This window comes from Microplitis demolitor, chromosome 1 (assembly GCF_026212275.2).
Source record: "Microplitis demolitor isolate Queensland-Clemson2020A chromosome 1, iyMicDemo2.1a, whole genome shotgun sequence".
Lineage (NCBI taxonomy): Eukaryota > Metazoa > Arthropoda > Insecta > Hymenoptera > Braconidae > Microplitis > Microplitis demolitor.
This window is the reverse complement of record NC_068545.1, coordinates 15,258,327-15,278,504: the sequence shown is the minus strand read 5'-3', so window position 1 is coordinate 15,278,504 and position 20,178 is coordinate 15,258,327. Positions and strand designations below refer to the sequence as shown.

Below are 20,178 nucleotides of genomic sequence, written 5' to 3'. Positions count from 1 at the left end.
CGATTCATTAGTTGAAAAGTTACAAAGAGTTTACATACACACACACACACACACACATACACACACTCGGACATTATTCTGAAAATAGTCAAAATAGCTTCCTAGGACCTCAAAACGTCGACATTTGATGAAAACTCGATTTTCGAAAATCGGGGTGAATACAATAACTTCCTGAAATTTTTGAAAATCGTCGATTTTCTTAGCAGGAAGTTAAAAATAAAAAACAATTTTTTTTTGTAACTTAGTGTATTTTGAGAAAATTTACATAAAATTTCGGATTTGTATTAAATCGGGTAGCTAAGATAGTTACTAAATATTACATAAATTACTAATTTTTCAATTCTTCAAATTTTAGCAGTTTAATTTTGACATTAAACAATAAAAAAAAATATATATATCTTCTAAACCAAGAAAATATGGAAAATATAAGTTTTCAATACATTCATGATTAAGATCTGAAAAACAAATTGGAAAATGTAATTTATTGATAGCCGCAAAACGTATATAAAATTTTGGCCTGAATTTTTAAGTATCAATAGACAAGGATTGACAATATAAGAAGGCCATTATGGTGACTCTAATAAAAAAGCACGTGCTCTTGCAGTCATTTTTCGTACACGTCCTCTGCTACTTATACTGATTCCAGGCTCAGGTAACTCAGGTAAACTTTCGTCACTTTCTTCAGCGTAATAACGCTTTTTGACTTGTCGTCTGTTTCTTGAAGGGATCAAATCAGTTTCATCACTCTCTTCACAGTAACGTATCCGTTTCATTCCTCTTCTAGAAATTTCTATGTCTTCGTTATCAGAATCATTAGTAACTCTTCTTCTTCTTCTTCTTCTTCTTTTTCTTCTTTGTGATTTTATAGGTTTATTTCTTGGTATTGAATCTAAACTGTCAGAATCTCTATTATTTAAAACATTTTGATGTGAGGATTCTGCACTGTTACTGTCTGACAATGTTTCTTCACTTTCATCTTTTTGAGATAAGCCACTAGAATGAGATGTTTCATCTTGTGCTGCCTTCACTGCTCGTGGAATTGTACGTTTCGGTATTTTTTCATTTTCACTGTCTTCTTGAGAACTTTCACTTCCTGTTAACATTTCTCCCTTCTTAAACACTCGATTTTCTTCGTCCTCTTCATAATTACTCTCAGTATAATTTTGCAATGTTGATCTATTTGTACGAATAACTTTTTTACACTTTCGTAATACTTTTTTTTTTAACGGTTTACTACGATCTACAGATTTGAAACTCTTATTTGAATCGCTATTATTGCTTAAATTTATTTGTTTTTTCGTCTGCCGAAAAGGCTGCTCATCATTACTGTCACGATTAGCTGTTGTATCTGAATCACTGGAATTATTTTCACTTTCAGAGTCTTTTTTTATTGAAGTGTTCTTAAGTCTGATTGGTCTTGAATTAATGGAACGTTTAGTGTTACAATTCGCCACTCTAGATGGACCTACAATGAAAATGAAACCAATGAATAAGTTTCATCTAAGTATAGTCGAATTCCAGTAACTCGGACGATTAGTCTACGGAAGAGCGGAAATTTCTAAAAATTTCACAAGTTAATAGATGCCTCTTATCCCTTAAAAAGTAAACTAGAACGTATGTGCGCTTACTTTTGCATCAATGGTGTATAGAAAAATATACACAGACACATACAAATGTATAGCATCGGGTGGGACACAGCGTAACGCGTAGTGGGGGGTCACGATTGAGGGGAAGTTCCGAGTTAATGGACTTCAACTTTCTTATGTTATATTTTATACAGCTATAGTATAGGTAAATGTTATAAAAATAAAAATAAATAACCTTAAGAACGCTTTATGTCTTTGAGTTTAAAAGTATTCCGTTTTTTATGGTCAAGTTATATGATTCAAAAAATTAGAATAACGTAAAAAGTGATCGATTTTTTAAACCTTTATTGTTTGAGAGTTTGAAATGTTTCAATGTGTCAACTATTAGGGCAATGTGAGAGTAGTAGTGTTACTATGTGTTCCTTTCCACTCATTTTAACCCTATTTTGTGTATAGTAACAGTGCCATAGTTAGGATAGTTTACATGGCTAACTTGAATATTGAAAGAAAAAAGTTATTTTTTTTTCCTATAATACGCTCCTGCTGCGGGTACTATGGACTCACCAGGTCTATCCGACCCGCCTGAATACGGATTGGGATTTCAAGGTCAAGCGCTAAAGAGTCAATTTTCATCGGGGATTACTAGAGTCCAGCCATGAGAGCTGTATGCAATTTGGGGTCGATGCCAAAATTGATGCTTTTCTTAAGGATTTTGAGCTGCTGAATAAGAATATGCTTGTTAGAATTTACAAAAAAAAAATGATGCGTTTTGTTTAAACAATAATTTTTTGTTAAATTTGTAAAATTTATTATAAAACATTTTTTTTTCTAATTGAATGAATTATTTTAAAGCAATTATAATCGATAACTTTTTCTTGTATCTCTCTTTGTTTTCGAGTTATGAATTTTTTTTTCCGATTATTGCTACTCGGGTGGCGGAGTGGAGATCGAAGCGACCGCGGTTCTCAATCTATCAGCTACCAGCAGCTCAAAATACATAAGAAAAACATCACTTTAGCCATCGACCCCGGATCGTATACGAATCTTATGGCCGGCTCCCGGACTACTTAGAAAAATTGATCTAAACTATTTTGACATCAATCAAAATAGTTTCATGAAACAGATCTCATTATATAATAAAACCGTTTAGTTGAGTGATTTTGGAGTTATATAATACAAAATAAGTACAGTTGTCTTTGAAACGTATCGTTTACAATATCTCCCAAATTAATGATTTAATTACGATAAATTTTGCAGCAATTAATATATAATATTAAGATAAAAAAAGTAATGTTTGAACACGAACTGTTTTTGAAATTTGCGATGAAATTTTATACTCGACTTAAACTTGTTATTAAAAACCTTAATATCTTTTATTCATATTTTTATACCTGATTCATAACTGTAGAATGGTCGTTTGTTGTTATGAAGGTTTTCTTCGTTTCCATCATGATTAATCAAAGAATTTCCTTTTCGTTCATCATTTTCATCATTGTCATCATCATCATCATCATCATCATCATCATCATCATCATCATCATCATCATCATCATCATCATCATCATCATCATCATCATCATCATCATTATCATTACCATTATCATTGTCATCATCATCGTCGTCATCGTCATCATTATTATTATCAGCGTTTTCATGATCGTCATCATCCTCATCGTCATCACTTGTAGTCTCACTCCCTTTCGTAGACGGGCCTAGAACAAACGAAATTCCCGATTAAAAATAATAATTAATCGTAGAGAAAAATTTTAATTTTCCGAATTGTTAAAAAAACATTTCTTGAATCAAGTATATTTTTCTTGATTCGAGTTAACGGTTTTGGTAATTGTCTATATTCCGGCTCCACACATTTTTCAAAGTTCCAAGTGCTTACACCTTAAATATCTATCATTAATTTTTTTTTCCACGTGTTCAGCTACACGGCGGATTAAATTTTCTGCATGTTTTTTTGTCTTTAACACTAGATATCTATCCAAACTTTGCAAATGAAGTGTTCAAAATTGATAAAAATAACATAAAATCATGCTAATTTTCAAAAATAAATATTTTAATATACATATAAGTAATTTTATATAATACCGTAAGAAGAACGGTGGCGATGGAAAGGTCTAACTAAGAGTTTAAAAAATTTTAAACTTTTGTAATAGTGGAAAATTGGCATATTTTGTGTTATTTCAATACTTATACGGTGTACAACAGCTCACCTAACATTTTGTTGCAAGTAGTTTGGACAGTATCCGCCTTTCTTTGCTAGTATAGTGTCTGGCTGAAGTCCACAACACAGTTTTACGCTGGCGCAGTATTGCCAGATTGGGCTATTTACCACCAATTGGGCTATTTGAATTGTCAATTGGCGGTTAAATTTTACTGTTGGTGGTTAATAGCCATTTGGGCTATTTTGAATTTGAAGGTATATGATTTTTTTTTTTTTAATAAAGTTTTCTCTTTGCATCAAAAATCTATATTATGAAAAATTATTAATTTACTTAATTTTCTATTTGTGTCAGTTGATCATTACTATCAAATATATTTCATCTTTCATGTTTGGCGCGCTAAGACGCGCATGTGTAATTATCATATTAGCGTGTCGTGCATTTAGTAAATTTCCAATTTGTGAATTGTTGATATTTATTCGTCGTCACGCGTCTTAAATGAAAATAATTAGAAACATTTATTAATATAGTGTTAAAAAAAAATCTAAAAAATCTTGTAGTCACGCTATGGGAAAATACGCTTAACATTCGAAGCATTATAGGGAAGAATGGGAGCATGAAACGATCTTTAGGTATTTATATAATGCTCTGGATGATTATAACCTAAATATATATATTTCTATTTTACGCTTGACACTAATAATTATTTTTTTCAAACTTCTGGTACATTGTTTGTAATAAATTAAAATTCCCTTGGTTTTTCATGAAAGCTGGCTTTGTAAAAATCGAAAAACTCTTATTCTTGCTAGGTTCGGAGAAACATGTTGTAAAATATGTCAGGTGGCTTTGCGAGCTCAAAGGAATGACTTAAAAGTGCATGCTGAAACTAAGAAACACAAAGAAAAAGCCGCAGCTTTCAATTTAAGAACTCAGCGCACTCTTTTAGATTCTGGTATCTATCTTTTTTTTTTATAAAGACTTAAATTTATGATGAATTGACCTTATAACTTTTTTTTTCCAGGTGTTAAAATGACGATTGACAATCAAACGAAAATAAACGACACCAAATTATAATTTGACCGCGTAATCACAGTGGAAACATCGTGTATACACGGTGGTAAAGCCACCGTGAAATCACGGTGGATACACCACGTAATCACAGTGGTAAAATGGAACAAACCCACCGTGTTTCCACTGTGATTCTGAACCGCCAGGGTAGTTTTACTTGTTGCAGCTCACAACTCTACTAATAGCGTAGATCATTTGTGTAATTTACTGAAAGAAATGGGGTCAGGAAGCTAGTTAGAAAAATTAAAATTACACAGAACAAAGTGTTCAAAAATGATACTCAATGTAGTTTCTCCTGGGATGTTGAAAGAATTAGTTGAAGATGTTGGGGATCAATTTTATTTTATTATTTTAGATGAGTCCACAGATGTTTCTACAGTTAAATACATGGCGTATTGTATACGTTACTACAATAAATAGATAAACAGTATGTGTACTAATTTCCTTGGTTTTAATGAGGTTGGTTCGGCAACGGCAAAAAGACTCCAAGAAGATTTTTAAAATTTTATAAAACCTATTGGATTATAGCTTGAAAATTGGGTCGGTATCGGCACAGATGATGCATCGAATCTTTGTGGAGTAAATGAAAGCTTATATACATTACTAAAACAAGAATTCCCTTATCTGCAACTGTTCAAATGTAGCAGTCATACTTTGAATTTATGCGCATCTAAAGCTTGCAAGGAGTTACCATCGAATTTCGAGTTTCTATTACGTGTGACAAGAAATTGGTTTGCTCACTCACCACTCCGACAATTGACCTACACTAAGATTTATAAAAGAATAAATATAAGTAAGCCACCGAAGTTCGTAACTTTGTCCAATACCCGTTGGTTAGCTTGGTATGAAGCTATCTCATCAAATTTAAATTAGTGGGATACTTTGAAAAAATTTTTTAACGAAGTTGTTAAGTCATCAAAAGAAAAATGTTATACAGCACTCACAATAGCGAAAATTAATAATGATGATTCTAATTATTTGTACTTGCTCTTCTTCGATAATATTTTGAAAAAGGTCACAAAAGTAAATGTTGGATTTCAACGGACTAATGCAGACATCACTAAGCTGTATGCTGATTTAAAAATTTTATTAGTTTCATTAACAAGAAGGATTTTTGAATCACGGTATTTAAGATCGATAGCGCCTGATGATGACCGCGAGATGCTTCACTCTACGGACATTGCTGCTATAAAGCTAGTTTTATCAAAAACTTTTTCTGAGTTCAGTAGCTCGTTATTGCCTACTGAAGCTTGAGATTTTGGTGACCGTTTTATGGCTTATACGAAAAAAAAAAGACTGTGACTTCAACAGTAATTAAAGACATTAAAGAACAGGCTACTTTACTTATAGTGAAGTCGTGTGATGAATTAGTACAACGGTTACTAAATAACTTAACGGTGGTTAAACGAATTCGATACTTTTCACCAAAATATTGTTTGTCTCAAACATCAACTATATCGATTAGTGAACTGCATTGGGCCTTGGCAGGTACTAGTATTTAATTATAATAAATTATTTTCATTAAAAAATGGTTTAATTAACTTTATTTATTGAATTTAGCAAAGGATGCTGATCGTGATTTAATAGAAATGCAGTGGAGGCAACTGACTGCAATGAAAATGGAAGACGTTTCAATGCGGATATGAATGAAATGTGGGCATCACTAAGTTTTGGATTGTTGTATCAAAAATTGAAAACTCTAATAGTGAAAAATCTTTCAAAGTGTCATATTTATAAAAGCAATAATAAAGATAACGATCATGCTAATCTTGTAGAATCAATTGATTTACTGGAGTTTGTTAATGAATGAATAATTAAACATAATTTTATGCTAGATGTTTAAGTCTAAAATGAAATATTCAAATGTAATGAAGCATACGAACAAAAAATGAATAATTAAGCATAATTTCATGCTAGATGTCTGTCTGAAATAAACTATTTAAATGTGATAAAGCATACGAGCTTAAAATAAAGTGTAAAGTATACCAACGTATTTGCGATGTTTACACATTAAAATAATGACTAAATAGTAGTGATAGCTTAATAGAAGTAGATTTTAAGAAAAAAATTATTCAAGTGTGATGATTAATCATACAATATTTTGTTTTATAGTTGATTCAATGTAAGAAAATACGTTGATGTATTTTATATTTATAAATAATAGTTTATAATAAAACTATCTTTTTTTTTAATTATTAGCAATATTTTTGTTATTATATCATCTAAGTTCCATTTTTTATACAGTATGTTACGTTCTGGCTCTAATTAAATTTAAATAAAAATTTTAGAAATTTTTTTTTGGAAGTCTCGAATTATTTATTCGCCACGGTAGGCGAATTAACAGTTCGACACTTCTTAAAATCATAAATAGATAATAAATTAATAAATCGTTACTTTATTGGTGATATTATTTTATTCATCGCCAACAATGTAACGGAAATCTCTTGCGATAAGAGAATCGCCGTGGCTCGCGGATAGTCTAAACAGATGACGACGCATGAGACCCGGGCCACGACGATTCTCTCATAGGAAACCTGAGATGCAACGTTAAAACTTTGACGAATGTATTTAGTCGAAGAGCAGCAGGATCAGCCAGTTGATCGCGAGATCTCAAAGAGCACGAAACTCTGTACAATTAACTGACTGATCCGCCTGTCTCCATCGGTTTTAAAGGAATAAAACCTAACTTAAACCTTTACATAAAATTTTGTTTGAGAACCTTATAAGGGGCGAGCGCTTACTAGCTGTTCCACCCTTCCTTTGCTCAGAGCGCTAACCAGCAGTTCGGGCTCCTTCACCGCCTATCATAACAACCTTTATGCCTCGAGGCCGACGTAGCAGGAAATCAGGACGTGCCGTACAGCTCGGTCGCGTACTTCAAGGCGTTATCGCGGACCTTACACAAGGTCGACCGAGAATAAGATCTGAGGAAGTCCTCATCGAGCCGGTAACGTTAGTAATACCGCGAGTGGTTGCTAACGATTGGATTGGGATATCAAAATCCGGTGTTGTTGAGCCTCTGCGCTCGCGTGTTGTTGAGCCATCAGGCTCGGGCAATCTGATCAGCCAGTTACAATCACTTGTCCTCACGGAGGACTCGAATCTCCAGAGCTCAGTCTTTTCAACCTCAGGCGAGGTCTCAGGAGAAAACCCGGCCTTCTGGACCGGCATCAGCGACCATTGGCAGTTAGTTTCCGTGGACGTTCCATCCGTCCATCCACCCAGTGGAAGCATTCCATTCCACGACCCTCGTTACGGGTACTATTCCGAGGCCTATTTCCAGGCCACCGGCAGGGACGCGTACGCACCGGCGGAGGAGAAGAAACTACGCAAGAGAGGGGTTATTTGGGCCGACTTATGGGGCCCATAATCTCCACCATGGTAAGTCGTTAAGTTTTTTTGAATAAAATAAAAGAAGGTCAACAGCTGACGCACCTGGGGTCTATTGACACCCTAACGACGTCAACCTGGTCAATTTAAAATTATTCTGTCTAATGATTGGATAAGCCAGAATGTAACAAGTATAAAAAAATATTTAAAAATCTGATCTTTTTATTATTCTCCGCGATTGGGCTACTTTTGGGCTACTTCAACGCTGCTCACCGGCGGGTTTTAGAAAAATTTTTCTGGCAACAATGGTACGTACTAGTAAGAGATGTAGTCGAAGGCAAAAATGCGTTAACATAACCTTAATGACGAGTCTGTTAACGTACTTAGGAAGAAACTACACACATTATGATAATCAGGCATATATCTTAAGGTTTGGTGGTTGACTTATGAGTCAGTACATAGGATATTAAGAAAATTATGTCATTTAGTGTAGTACAGCACGGAACTTTGAAAAATATCAAAAAAAAATTGATATATCATGTTTATATCTGTGTTTATAGCTGTGTTATAAACACTCGAATATTGACGCTCATTTTATGCTCAATTAAGCAAATATATCGTCAATCCGCCGACAACTGCACGATAGCCAACCCGGTTTCATTGCTAATTGCTGACAATATGGTGGGGGAAGAAACTGGTGGGAAAAAAATCCCAAGCTTTCATCGGGACGACCATAGATTCTCATAAATTCCCATAGAGATTTTATGAGAATGAATGAGTTCTATGAGAAGTGCTATAGTTAAGTATAGGGCCTTAATATACATACAGCTATAAGAATCTATCGGATTTTTTAGGCAGGGCTGATGATTAGTATTTTGTATTTAATAAACCAAATAAAATAGAAAAATAAACTGACAAATAGCAAGTAAAAAATTTTGTCCATATTGTTTAATAAATTTATTTGTTGATATTCATTGTGTTCGTCAAAATAAATAAATAAATTGTAAATATTCTATTAACTGGAGTATTATAAATTTTTAATAATATTATACACTAGTCATTATTAAATCACGTATAATTAAATTTTTAAAATTAAGAAAGTTCGATGAGTTTTTATTGATTTTCAAACTGTAATCTGTATCTTATACTTGTTCAAATATTGGTCTCAAAGTTTTCAACTACTATGGCTTGTCTAAATAGATAGTTCAAGTACTACTGCTATTCTTTAGTACATTTTAAAAACCTTGCAACAATATGAAAATCTTATAACTTATTAATTTTTTTTTTTAATAGATTGAAAAATGTCCCTACTTTTATAAGTAACACTTATTTTGTCGATTTAATTAATTTTTATTTGCCAAAATCATGGTTAAATAAATTTCACTTTGAAAACTGTTCAAGTACTGGGTACTTTACCTTACTTGATTGATTAATTTTTTTACCGGTTACATTGACAATTGTATCTGATCGTTCGTACGCGAGTAATTTATTATACGTTGGTTTTATTCGATATTGGAAACATTCAATAATTTTTGTGATACGTAATATAGCACAAAGTTGCATGGAAAAAAAGGAACTGTAATAAATAAAGCTTGATGTCTTATAATTATAATCTTTTTAGCAATTAATATTCTTTCAAATAGTAAAATCATGGTTTCAATATTTAATAAATAATAATTATAAATTGAATGCTAAAATATATAGTTCATTTAGATAAAATTATTATTTAAAACTATAAAAAAGACAAAGTAAATGTTGAAAAAATTAAACTCTAAAGATTAACAGCCAAAGCTTAAATATCTGTTGTTTGTAAAATAAGAAATTAAAGTCTCAAATAATAAAATATAAAAGATAGAAAATAAAAAATTTAGTTAGAACGTTATTTTCTAAGTCCTTTAAATAAGAAACTTTAGCAGAAGTTGCTTTTAAATTTTAATATTAGTCAAGTCAAATTTAATGACATAAACGGAAATAAATAAATTTTCACGGATATTTATTATTAAAGCAAATAATAAATATTCTCACTGAAATCAATAAAGATTGACTGTGTGAAACTGTATATTATACTTCGTCAATTTGTAAAAAGTATGTATCAGTCTCAGCAAATTCTATTGTTTGATGCAGTAAAATTTCATGCGCAACCATCATCAATTTAAGTACGAAAATAACTTTCGACTTTCATACGAATGAATGTCAGAAAGTCATCTTATTGATATCATAAAGTTATCTAAATAAATTATGTTATCTTTTTGATATCAAAAAGATATCTATCTGACATTCATGCCGGTCGGGAGCTGAAATTTTTCTGATGATTTTTCATATAAAAATTCGAACATCTATATACTGTACTGACTAAATCAGTTATTCATAATACAGACAAGGATGCAATCAATTAGATGTACAACGATAAGAAAAACAGACAATGGAGGAAGGGGGAGGGAGAGGGTGAAATCAGAAACCCGAATGTAACCTTGTATAAGATAATATATAAAAAGGTATTCCAATCCTGCAATGCATGATGGGAAATGTGTCAAGACGTCGCGCCGCCACAAGTGTGTCTGGCGCACTAACCCGTCTCTATAGTATTTTCATGCTAACTCCCGTAATATTAAAAAAAATTTTAAATAATGAATGGACATTTAAAAAAATTATTTCCATCACTCAATAATATTAATAAATTATATATAATAACTGGGAAACCTTATTTAATTTAATTAATCTTATTTAATTGTTTTTTCAGTTAAACCTGTTTTTCTCAAATGCGATTTATAATTTACCTCGAGTATCACCTGGGTTCGAATCCCCAAATGATAATTTTTTTTTTCTTTTGTTTAATCCTTGTTACTCTGTAGTCTTACTATTATTTTTAATTTCTTATTATATCAATAAATTTTTGATAAGCATGATTTTGATCAATATCATTAGTAATAATAATTTGAACAGTGTTCATCTAATGGTAAGTGAGCAATTATGATAGTAATTCATTTAGATAAATTTTAACTGAATATTTCATCAATTTTATTGGATAATAAAATATTTACATGAAAGAAATTACTTTTGAAAGTTATAATTCACAATTTTATTGAGAAAGAAAATAAATAATTGAACAATAAAAATTAATTTATTTACGGAAAGTTTTCGTAGAAGTACACATGTACGCACTTCGTGAGCTGAAGACAACGAGATTTTGATTGTCGGGCTGCACTGTTATATCCTTTGCAAGTACGTGTAGCCGCAATGAAATAAATTTCCCAAATACTTTATCCCGAATATCATGACATGTTGGGAAGATCAATGAATCATTAACAGCTTCTTGAACACTCTTCATTAAAACTTGATGAACAGACTTCAAATGTAAAAAAGATTTTCGGTAAGCAGTAAAAACTTGTTCGGCAGTTTTCAAAAGTTGATATACAATCTCTGTCGGGTGTTTCAAATTGCCACGATTTATTGCGTCTGTCCAAGCCGAGCTTGCATTCGGCAAAGGTACCGGGGAGATTATTGATGCTTCACAATCATTGCAACCGTTTACTGAAACAACTACTGCCCAACCACAAAGGTAATATAGTCCATACTTTTGAATTTCTGATAATTCACAACTCTCTGGCATTTCGATTATATTTTGCGTTTCATCACCAGCAACATCAAGTTCAGCCTTTTTTTGTTTTAAAAACTCTAAGGAATACGGCTCATCATCGTCTTCATACGAGGCAGATGAAGGAACTCATAGGTACTGAGCTACCGCAATTAAGCGCATTCGATAACGCAACTGACGAGGTTTCGGATGAATATCGCCACCAGCTCGAACCTGAGAAAATAAATTTTCAACAGGACTAGAAGTTAGGCGCCCTGTTAGAAGATACTGTAACTTTCCTGATAAAACGAGTTCTTCACGTAAGTTTAATGCAGTGGTTGTCGCAAGAATTATACCTCGTTGAATAGGCTTCCATTTATTATCAGAAGTAAATTGTAGTTCTTTAATAATCTCAATAAAACTTTGTAGGAACTCCACTCGTTCCAAAGACAATTCATCAACTCCAAGAGAGTTATTTTTGTGTCGACAAACCATGAAATCATACCATTGGCTACACAATAAAATAAACCAACCGGTTGTCATAGCTTCTTGTGGAAGAAGACCAGTTTGAGCTGACAGAATCAATGCGTGCCCCATATCATAACTAAAAATTTTTTTAGCCAGTCCAACATGCATTTTATCGAATTGTGATGGATCAAGAATTGCAGCAGTAAGACCTTTTACTAGCACAGGCCCACCAGCTGATTGTAATTCCATAAGACGGCGAACATTGGTGATATCAACTTCTGATGATGGTAGGTTGTTCGCGTCAACTACAGCCGAGCTTAGAATGAATTTAGTTTTTAATAGTTGAGACCAAATTCGTTTTAGTACGTGCGGAACATCAGAGGTCCAATGAAGACGTTCCTCAGAGTTTGGTGGATGTTGACTGAAAGCAGAGATGTAATGGCGGCTGGATGCTATGCTATTGTGTCCACATACCAACCTTGGTAGATCCTTTATCCGTAGAAATGCATTTAACAATAATTCCATGTTGATACAGCATTTTTACTATTTCCTGAACATAACTCCAGAGAACCGCAGAGGTTACTGATTTTCCAATCAAAGCATAACCAACTGTTTGTTTCTAATGACTTGTCAACCCACGAGCGACAAAAGCTATCGTGTGAGAAGCCATAGAGTCAGCCTCAGTTGAATCACTCGCTAATTCTGGCGTCACTAATCCAATAAAATTTCCTAGGACGCGATCATATTCAACAGCTGGGTGAATTGACATTTCATCTAAAGCCAATACGCAATAATGAGCAGTTTGATCTTGTTCTTGGTGAATTTTAACCCCTAGCCATTCAATAATACTATTGAAAGTTCCAGGAGCAAAATTAAAACCAGACAGTCGATTATATAAGGTAGAAAAAGCAGGTAACGGAAACCCTTCAGCGTTCCTTAAATTTTTGTATGCTTTAGTACCCATTAATAATCGAATCCGCAGACCTTTTTTGATTGTTTCTTCAGACCAGGGTTTGGAGTTCGTAGAAGCATTGCCTTTTAAAAATAACAACTGATCTGGATTTAAAAACTTCTTCAAGTTTTCATTAAGTATTGCTGATTTTTCAGTCATGTGAGCAATCTGAAATTAGGGTTTTTCGGTTATTTTTTAGTTTTTACTCCACTAAAAATAAGTACATTCCCCCGGCTTAAAAAATCCAATAGATTCTTATAGCTATATGCATAAAAGTCTAAACGTAACTACAGCATTTCTCATAGAACTCATTCATTCTTATAAAATCTCTATGGGAATTTATGAAAATCTATTGGATTCTATGATATTTTTAAAGCAGGGCTATTACTTTTCATAAAATTTAATCACGTATTTAATAATTATAGTTTAATAAGTAATGTAGTGGAATTAATATTCATCTTTTAATATTACCTGAGTTTTTAATGAAGCTTTTTCTTTAATAAGCTCATTAATTTGTTGCTCTAACAATAATTCTCGCGATGATTTTAGTGGATTGTGAGGTGATGACTGATTTTGATGGCTTGAAGCACCAGGTAAATCTTCCTGAGTTACTTGAATACTGACACCTGACGATATTTCTAATTCTGAATCAGAGAAAATATGTATTAGCTGAGATAATAAGTGATGGAATATAAAATTAGAATGAAAATAAAAATTTGACAGAGTAAAATGATTTTCAAGCAGTGTATAGATGTGGTTGAGTTCATTCAATAGTATAAGAACACTAGTACATTTATTTATGAAAATCCATATTACTATTACTTGGTCAAAAAACATTGTTGCTAAATTAATATGATTTAAAATTTAGTATCTTTTGATAATTAGAGTCGTCATGCTATTAAGAATGAAAAGGTACAAATTAAATATAAAACGGAAGTTCTATATTTTTCTTCAGGAGTTTCACTCACCCAATCGACAAATAAATATATTATATTGATAATTATCCATTGGAAATTATTACATTACGAATATAACATTTTCCAAATACTGCTTCGCATGAAATAAAAAATTTTGTTTTAATATTTTATCATGTAACGGTCTGAAATATGTAAAAATTAAGTAAAAAATTAGTTTAGGCTTACGTTCAGTTAACTCGGATACTCCAGATTTAAACCTCTTACTGCTGATTGAACAATCATCATCATCAGTTTCGAAGGCAGCATCAAAGGGTTTACGTGGGGAAGGTACCAAAATATCTGGGACAACATTTTTTTTTTAATTTATAAGAATTGTTGTCACAGTCAAACAATCCTTTGCGGAAGTGACCTTGTCAATAATAAAAAAACCAATACATCAAACTTAATATTTGAATCCTTAAGTTTGGTGAACGGATTTTATTTAATTAAATATACGGCTTTTGTAACTGTGGGAATATACCTCACACAGGCGAAAATTCTCTGTTAATGGTTTCAAAATTTTGCAAGCAGTTACCCATTTGTTTCTCAGATCAACTGATCGAGAAAACCGCAGCATTTTAAAACCTTTTTCACTGCTGTTGTGACAATTTGAGAAGCTGCATCCGCCCATTATCTATAATTTATATTAGCTTAAATAATGTTATAAACAATCTATCATTATTAGTAAAACAATAAATTAAAATATAAATTTATATACTTACTTTGTTTTGCACTTCAATAAATCACACAATCAACAACAAAACGTCATTAAAAGCAAATCGCAATTTTTAAATAAACGACGATCACTAAATGTTATACTACGTAAATCAATCAAATGAATTAAATATTTTAAATTGACAATATAAATGCTTGTGTACAGAATATGAAGCACGTACAATTTTTATTTTTAATTCTATATAAACCATTATTGATTATGATGGTCCTCTTTAATTACTATGATGAGCAATGCATAATTTAAAAATTTTTTACTGAATACAAATGAGTAACGTTGTATTCAACATTTCCCGCCATTAAAATTCGTATCGCTGTGAGAAATTTATTGCACGTACAAATAACTATCGTTTATTAATAAGAGGAATTGTTTGAATGAATTTAAAAACAACAAGTGTTTTCCTAAGGAAAAGATCTAAATGAATTTCTATCATAATTGCTCACTTACCATTAGATGAACACTGTTCAAATTATTATTACTAATGATATTGATCAAAATCATGCTTATCAAAAATTTATTGATATAATAAGAAATTAAAAATAATAGTAAGACTACAGAGTAACAAGGATTAAACAAAAGAAAAAAAAATTATCATTTGGGGATTCGAACCCAGTTGAGTTAATTAGTAAGCTTGCAAAAAATGCATGTGCTATACAAACCACTGGGTATGTGATACTCGAGGTAAATTATAAATCGCATTTGAGAAAAACAGGTTTAACTGAAAAAACAATTAAATAAGATTAATTAAATTAAATAAGGTTTCCCAGTTATTATATATAATTTATTAATATTATTGAGTGATGGAAATAATTTTTTTAAATGTCCATTCATTATTTAAAATTTTTTTTAATATTACGGGAGTTAGCATGAAAATACTACAGAGACGGGTTAGTGCGCCAGACACATTTATGGCGGCGCGACGTCTTGACACATTTCCCATCATGCATTGCAGGATTGGAATACCTTTTTATATATTATCTTAACCTTGTACTACGAGAACAACGGTAAAAGCCAGAAGTAAATAATTAAAAATTAACAAATATAAAATAGATCGAAAAAAAAAATCGGTCTGTTAGTTGACCCTGCGGGCCAGCCCCAAAACTTCCCGCTCCTTTCGAGCTCCCTCAACTCGAAATCATTGTTGAGAATACATTTTCGAGCTCGAAGAGCATCTATATAGGCGTTTGTCACGAAAATTTCCAATTATAATTTAATCTCCAATAAAAACTATTAAAGAAATTGATCATTGTATTACCGAAATTTATTGAGATATTTCAATTTTAGATTGTACAGGTAATCATTTTAAAGTCGAATAAAAATAATTTTTTCATGTACCATTTTAAAATTGTCTTTTAAAGTAACTTTCAATCATTAAATGATGCAATAAATATGAAATGACATAAATCGTATTATTATTATCACAAACGTTTCTTTATTAAGTAGATTTCTTTAGAAATCGGCCTATTGCAATGGGTAGAATAAAAAAATACTACCTACTCAAAATTTTATATATGTATGGATGTATGTATGTATATATATTGTGACGTTATTTTTCGTATGGGGGTCAAATCAAAGTGAACGTCACAAGCACCAACTGATTTTATTGTAGTTACGAGCATAGTAACTCAAGACTTAAAATTTAGCGTACAGGTATTAACGATTTTGATACAGATTTTTCATTTAAGATATAGTGTAAGAATTAAATATGGAGTAACGTTTAGCTACAGTTATGGGTTTTGTTAAGAAAATTACAGTAAAGATTTAGAATCAGAATTATGGAAATTGAATATGGAATATTGTTTGGGATTAAAGTTTGAAAAATGATAAAATTGGAGTTTTGGTTTACAGTTTTGGAATTTTGAGTATGTGGAGAAGTCAGTGTTACCGTGGAGAAGTCAGTGTTACCATAGAGTCTGACAGGCCTCAGAGGACAAGCCATGTCCACTTGTACCGCTGAGGAAGTCATAGTTTTAAGTCACTTAGTTTTTAAGTTTTACGATCCTAGCTGAAGTCTGTTTCAGGAGAGCAACTACCAAGGATATCCATGCTCAGAATCAGGTTTAGTGAGTAAGTTTGGTGAGGACTTGAGCCTCCAGTTACCGATATAGTAGAGTTTGGGAATTGATTTATGGATTTAGAATATAGAGGTCAGTTATTGATGATGATAAGATTAAGTTTTAGGTTTTGGATGATTGAGAATTAGGAAGTCGAAGGGTGACCTTCGAAGAGTACGGACGTGAGCATTCAGCTCTGGTCGCTTGAAGCGAGCAGACGTGTCCAGAAATGGCGCTACAGTTCATGGCATTGCGGAAAGATACAGATTAAGATTATTGTTACAGAAGTATTATTTAAAACAGTGTAAGACTTTACTCGATATTTTATTCAGCAGTAATCAGATGTCACGGCTGCTACATTCAAAAATTTTTAATTTTTTTTCTCTCTCTTCCAAAATAAGTACACACTAAAAACTCCTGTACGTAAACCTTTTTATGTATAACGCCAACTTACTGACGCCAGAAGTCGTACCGGACAAATATACCTACCTGAGCGTTGTCAAAGCTTTACAATTAAGTCGTATTGTACTAATGGACCACGCGTATTATATATATTTTTCTTTCTGGAAATTTCATCATTTTTACTTAACGTACTTTTAAAATTTATGTATCCGTTCCCATTTAACTAATCTAAGCATAGAAGCGGTAGTCTTCTTTGATTTTTCATCTTAAACCTATAGACCACCCAACTCATGCGCACCTGCATGTGATTCTTGGAAATTAGAGAAAGCTAATGGAAACCTCCAAATTTATGGTTTCCTACACGAGCATGCTCAGCGAAAGAGTGGCGCCAGGTCATCAGCCTACTTTAATAGTCAAAATCTGTTTCCCAGGGATCACACGTGTGCATGGGCCTAGAACTTTCGGGCGAGTCCGAGTCCTCTCGTATGGGAAACTGGTTACCACCACTTTTCATATGCGAGGATCATATAAAAAGACCATGGACTTTAGCTCATCAGTTCTTTTGGGAATCAAACTCTGAACCTTACCGAACTCCGGACACTTGACGGTGTTCGTGGCTAGAGGATTGATATCCCGATTGAGCATTCGGTCACGTGAGCCCAGATCATTGGATCGGTCCTTGATCGTCGTAAGCACTCGTATAATCGGTATATTATTTTCTACTAGCTTCAGAAGCATAATCAACGCGATATTAGCGTATAGCATCCGATCACGTGAGCCCAGATCGTACGATTGGTCCTTGATCGTTGTAAGTCGTGAACTAATATCAACCGTTTAGCACCGGTACAGCATTGATTATCTTCATCTTATTATAATCCATTTAATTTCATTCATTTTATCATTTTTATATTGAAATATACCACGAGAAACGTGAAGAATCAAAGAATATTTTGCCGCGAAAAGGCGAAGAATTTGAATAATATTTAGAAATATTTTTACCACGAAAATACGCGAAGATTTTATAAATTTATATTACCGCGAAGACGCGAAGACTTTGAATACATTGAAATTATTTTACCACGAAAAGCGCGAAGACTTTCATTTTAATTTAACCTACAGAGATTTTAAAACGCATAAACATTGAAACTGATATAAATAAATAAATAATTCGATAAATTAGAATCACAATAATTGACCGCGAGAACGCGTCGTGAATAAGTGTCCTGTGTAACTGCTGACAGTCTTGACACCTCACCAAAACCTGTTTAGGGTAAGTTTTTAAATATTATAACCATTGTTTGGTATTTTTATTTTTATATACTCTGAAATAATTGTAACCCATATGCATGAAACATTTGCTTTTATATTTACTATTCTAAATATTGCCATTTGTAACCCTTTTGTATTTTGAGAATATTGAGTCATTTAATAAATAAATACTCGTTAACATAAAACATTTGAAAACATTATTTAACAGACAATTTTACTTTAACAATGAGATACTAGCTTCACGAGGCTTTTCGGCAACCCACCTTCCTTTATCCCTTATCTTACTACCTGTCTAGCCGCTCAGACCGATAGTTCACAGTGGGGGGTACACAACCTTACATTTACCGCTCGACGTTTGATTGTGAAATTAGATCAGTCACATAATAAATTGGAAATCGTTTTGGGTTTTATCAATATTGTCTTCAACAATATTGTGTGGGCGCGAATTAAATATAAAATAGAATAAACTGAGCATTTGGTCACGTGAGCCCAGGTCATAGGATCGGTCCTTGATCAATGTAAGTACCTTTTTATTCACTATATTTTATACGAATATCGTACCTACGCCCATCACGATCTCCAATCGTGACACAGATATGAAATAATTATTAATAATTAATCGGGTTCGAGTCAGAGTCTTGAGGTATTATGCTACTGTTTTAATTAAAGAAAATTTTTAAGAACTGAGAGAATTATGAGAATATTGTTACAGTTTAGAGTCATGTTCAGGATTTATTGTTAATATTATTTTATGAAATAATTATAAGAAATATGATTTATTATTAAACCAATTGTCGTCTAATTAACGTCAGTATGAGACCCATGTACGTTAGTTTTACTAGTTTTGTTAAAGAAAATCTTCTACGATTAGCTTTGATTTTCACTATATTGTTTGTTTTGTTTTAAAGATCTTGTCAAACAATTTGATGATCTCGAAAATTTCACAAAAAACTGAAAAAGCTTATTTTTGAAGTTTAGTCCTTTAATAACTTCGGAATGATAAGGCATAACTCATATCCTCGAAATTCATGCTTAAGCTTACAAAATAAGTATTAATTACACTATTGTAGCTTTATTGTCTTTATAAGAAAAATCTACCTTTCCATTCCGGGTAAGGCTGGATGGCTCTTATTAATAGTTATTATTGCATTTTTATCTTTGAGATTTTATATAGCTTCATATTTAAGGTTAATAACGATATCTTTTTTTTAAATAAATAACATTTTATATCTTTTAGAGAATATTTGTATTAATTTTAATTATTTAAACCATTGCATTAAATATATTTTAATTTAGCTTTTAAGCATTAAATGTTAGTATTTATATATTCACTAGATGGCAGCATTTTCGCTTGTTTGTGGCGGACTCGTAGCCTCGCTCACGCCTTTACTGCCGAGTTCAGCAATGAAAGCTACCAAGACTCCGCCCTACCGCCCGGAAATAAAAACACACTAAATAAAAACACACTAGCGCCAAACTCAACACACATATACACATACACATACACACACATTCCTAGTTGCTACAGTTCTAGCAACATTACATTCATTACACGACAAGTGCAATTACATTAAGCCTAGTGAATATTTAAGTAAATAATAGATTGTACGTTGAT

General features: G+C 32.2%; 1 protein-coding gene across 6 annotated transcripts in view; it reads right to left on the bottom strand.

Moving 5' to 3' along the window:
- Positions 1-266: 266 nt before the first annotated feature.
- The window catches only part of LOC103577772 (bromodomain and WD repeat-containing protein 3), a 90,972-nt gene continuing 71,060 nt past the window's right edge, over positions 267-20,178 (bottom strand). For all 6 annotated transcript variants that reach the window (XM_053739555.1, XM_053739689.1, XM_053739652.1 and 3 more), the window contains exons 22-23: positions 2,978-3,298; positions 267-1,465 (exon numbers count right to left, since the gene is read on the bottom strand). In XM_053739555.1, coding sequence (XP_053595530.1) covers positions 567-1,465; positions 2,978-3,298 — 1,220 coding nt within the window. In that variant the 3' untranslated portion in view covers positions 267-566. The remainder of the gene's footprint in view (positions 1,466-2,977; positions 3,299-20,178) is intronic.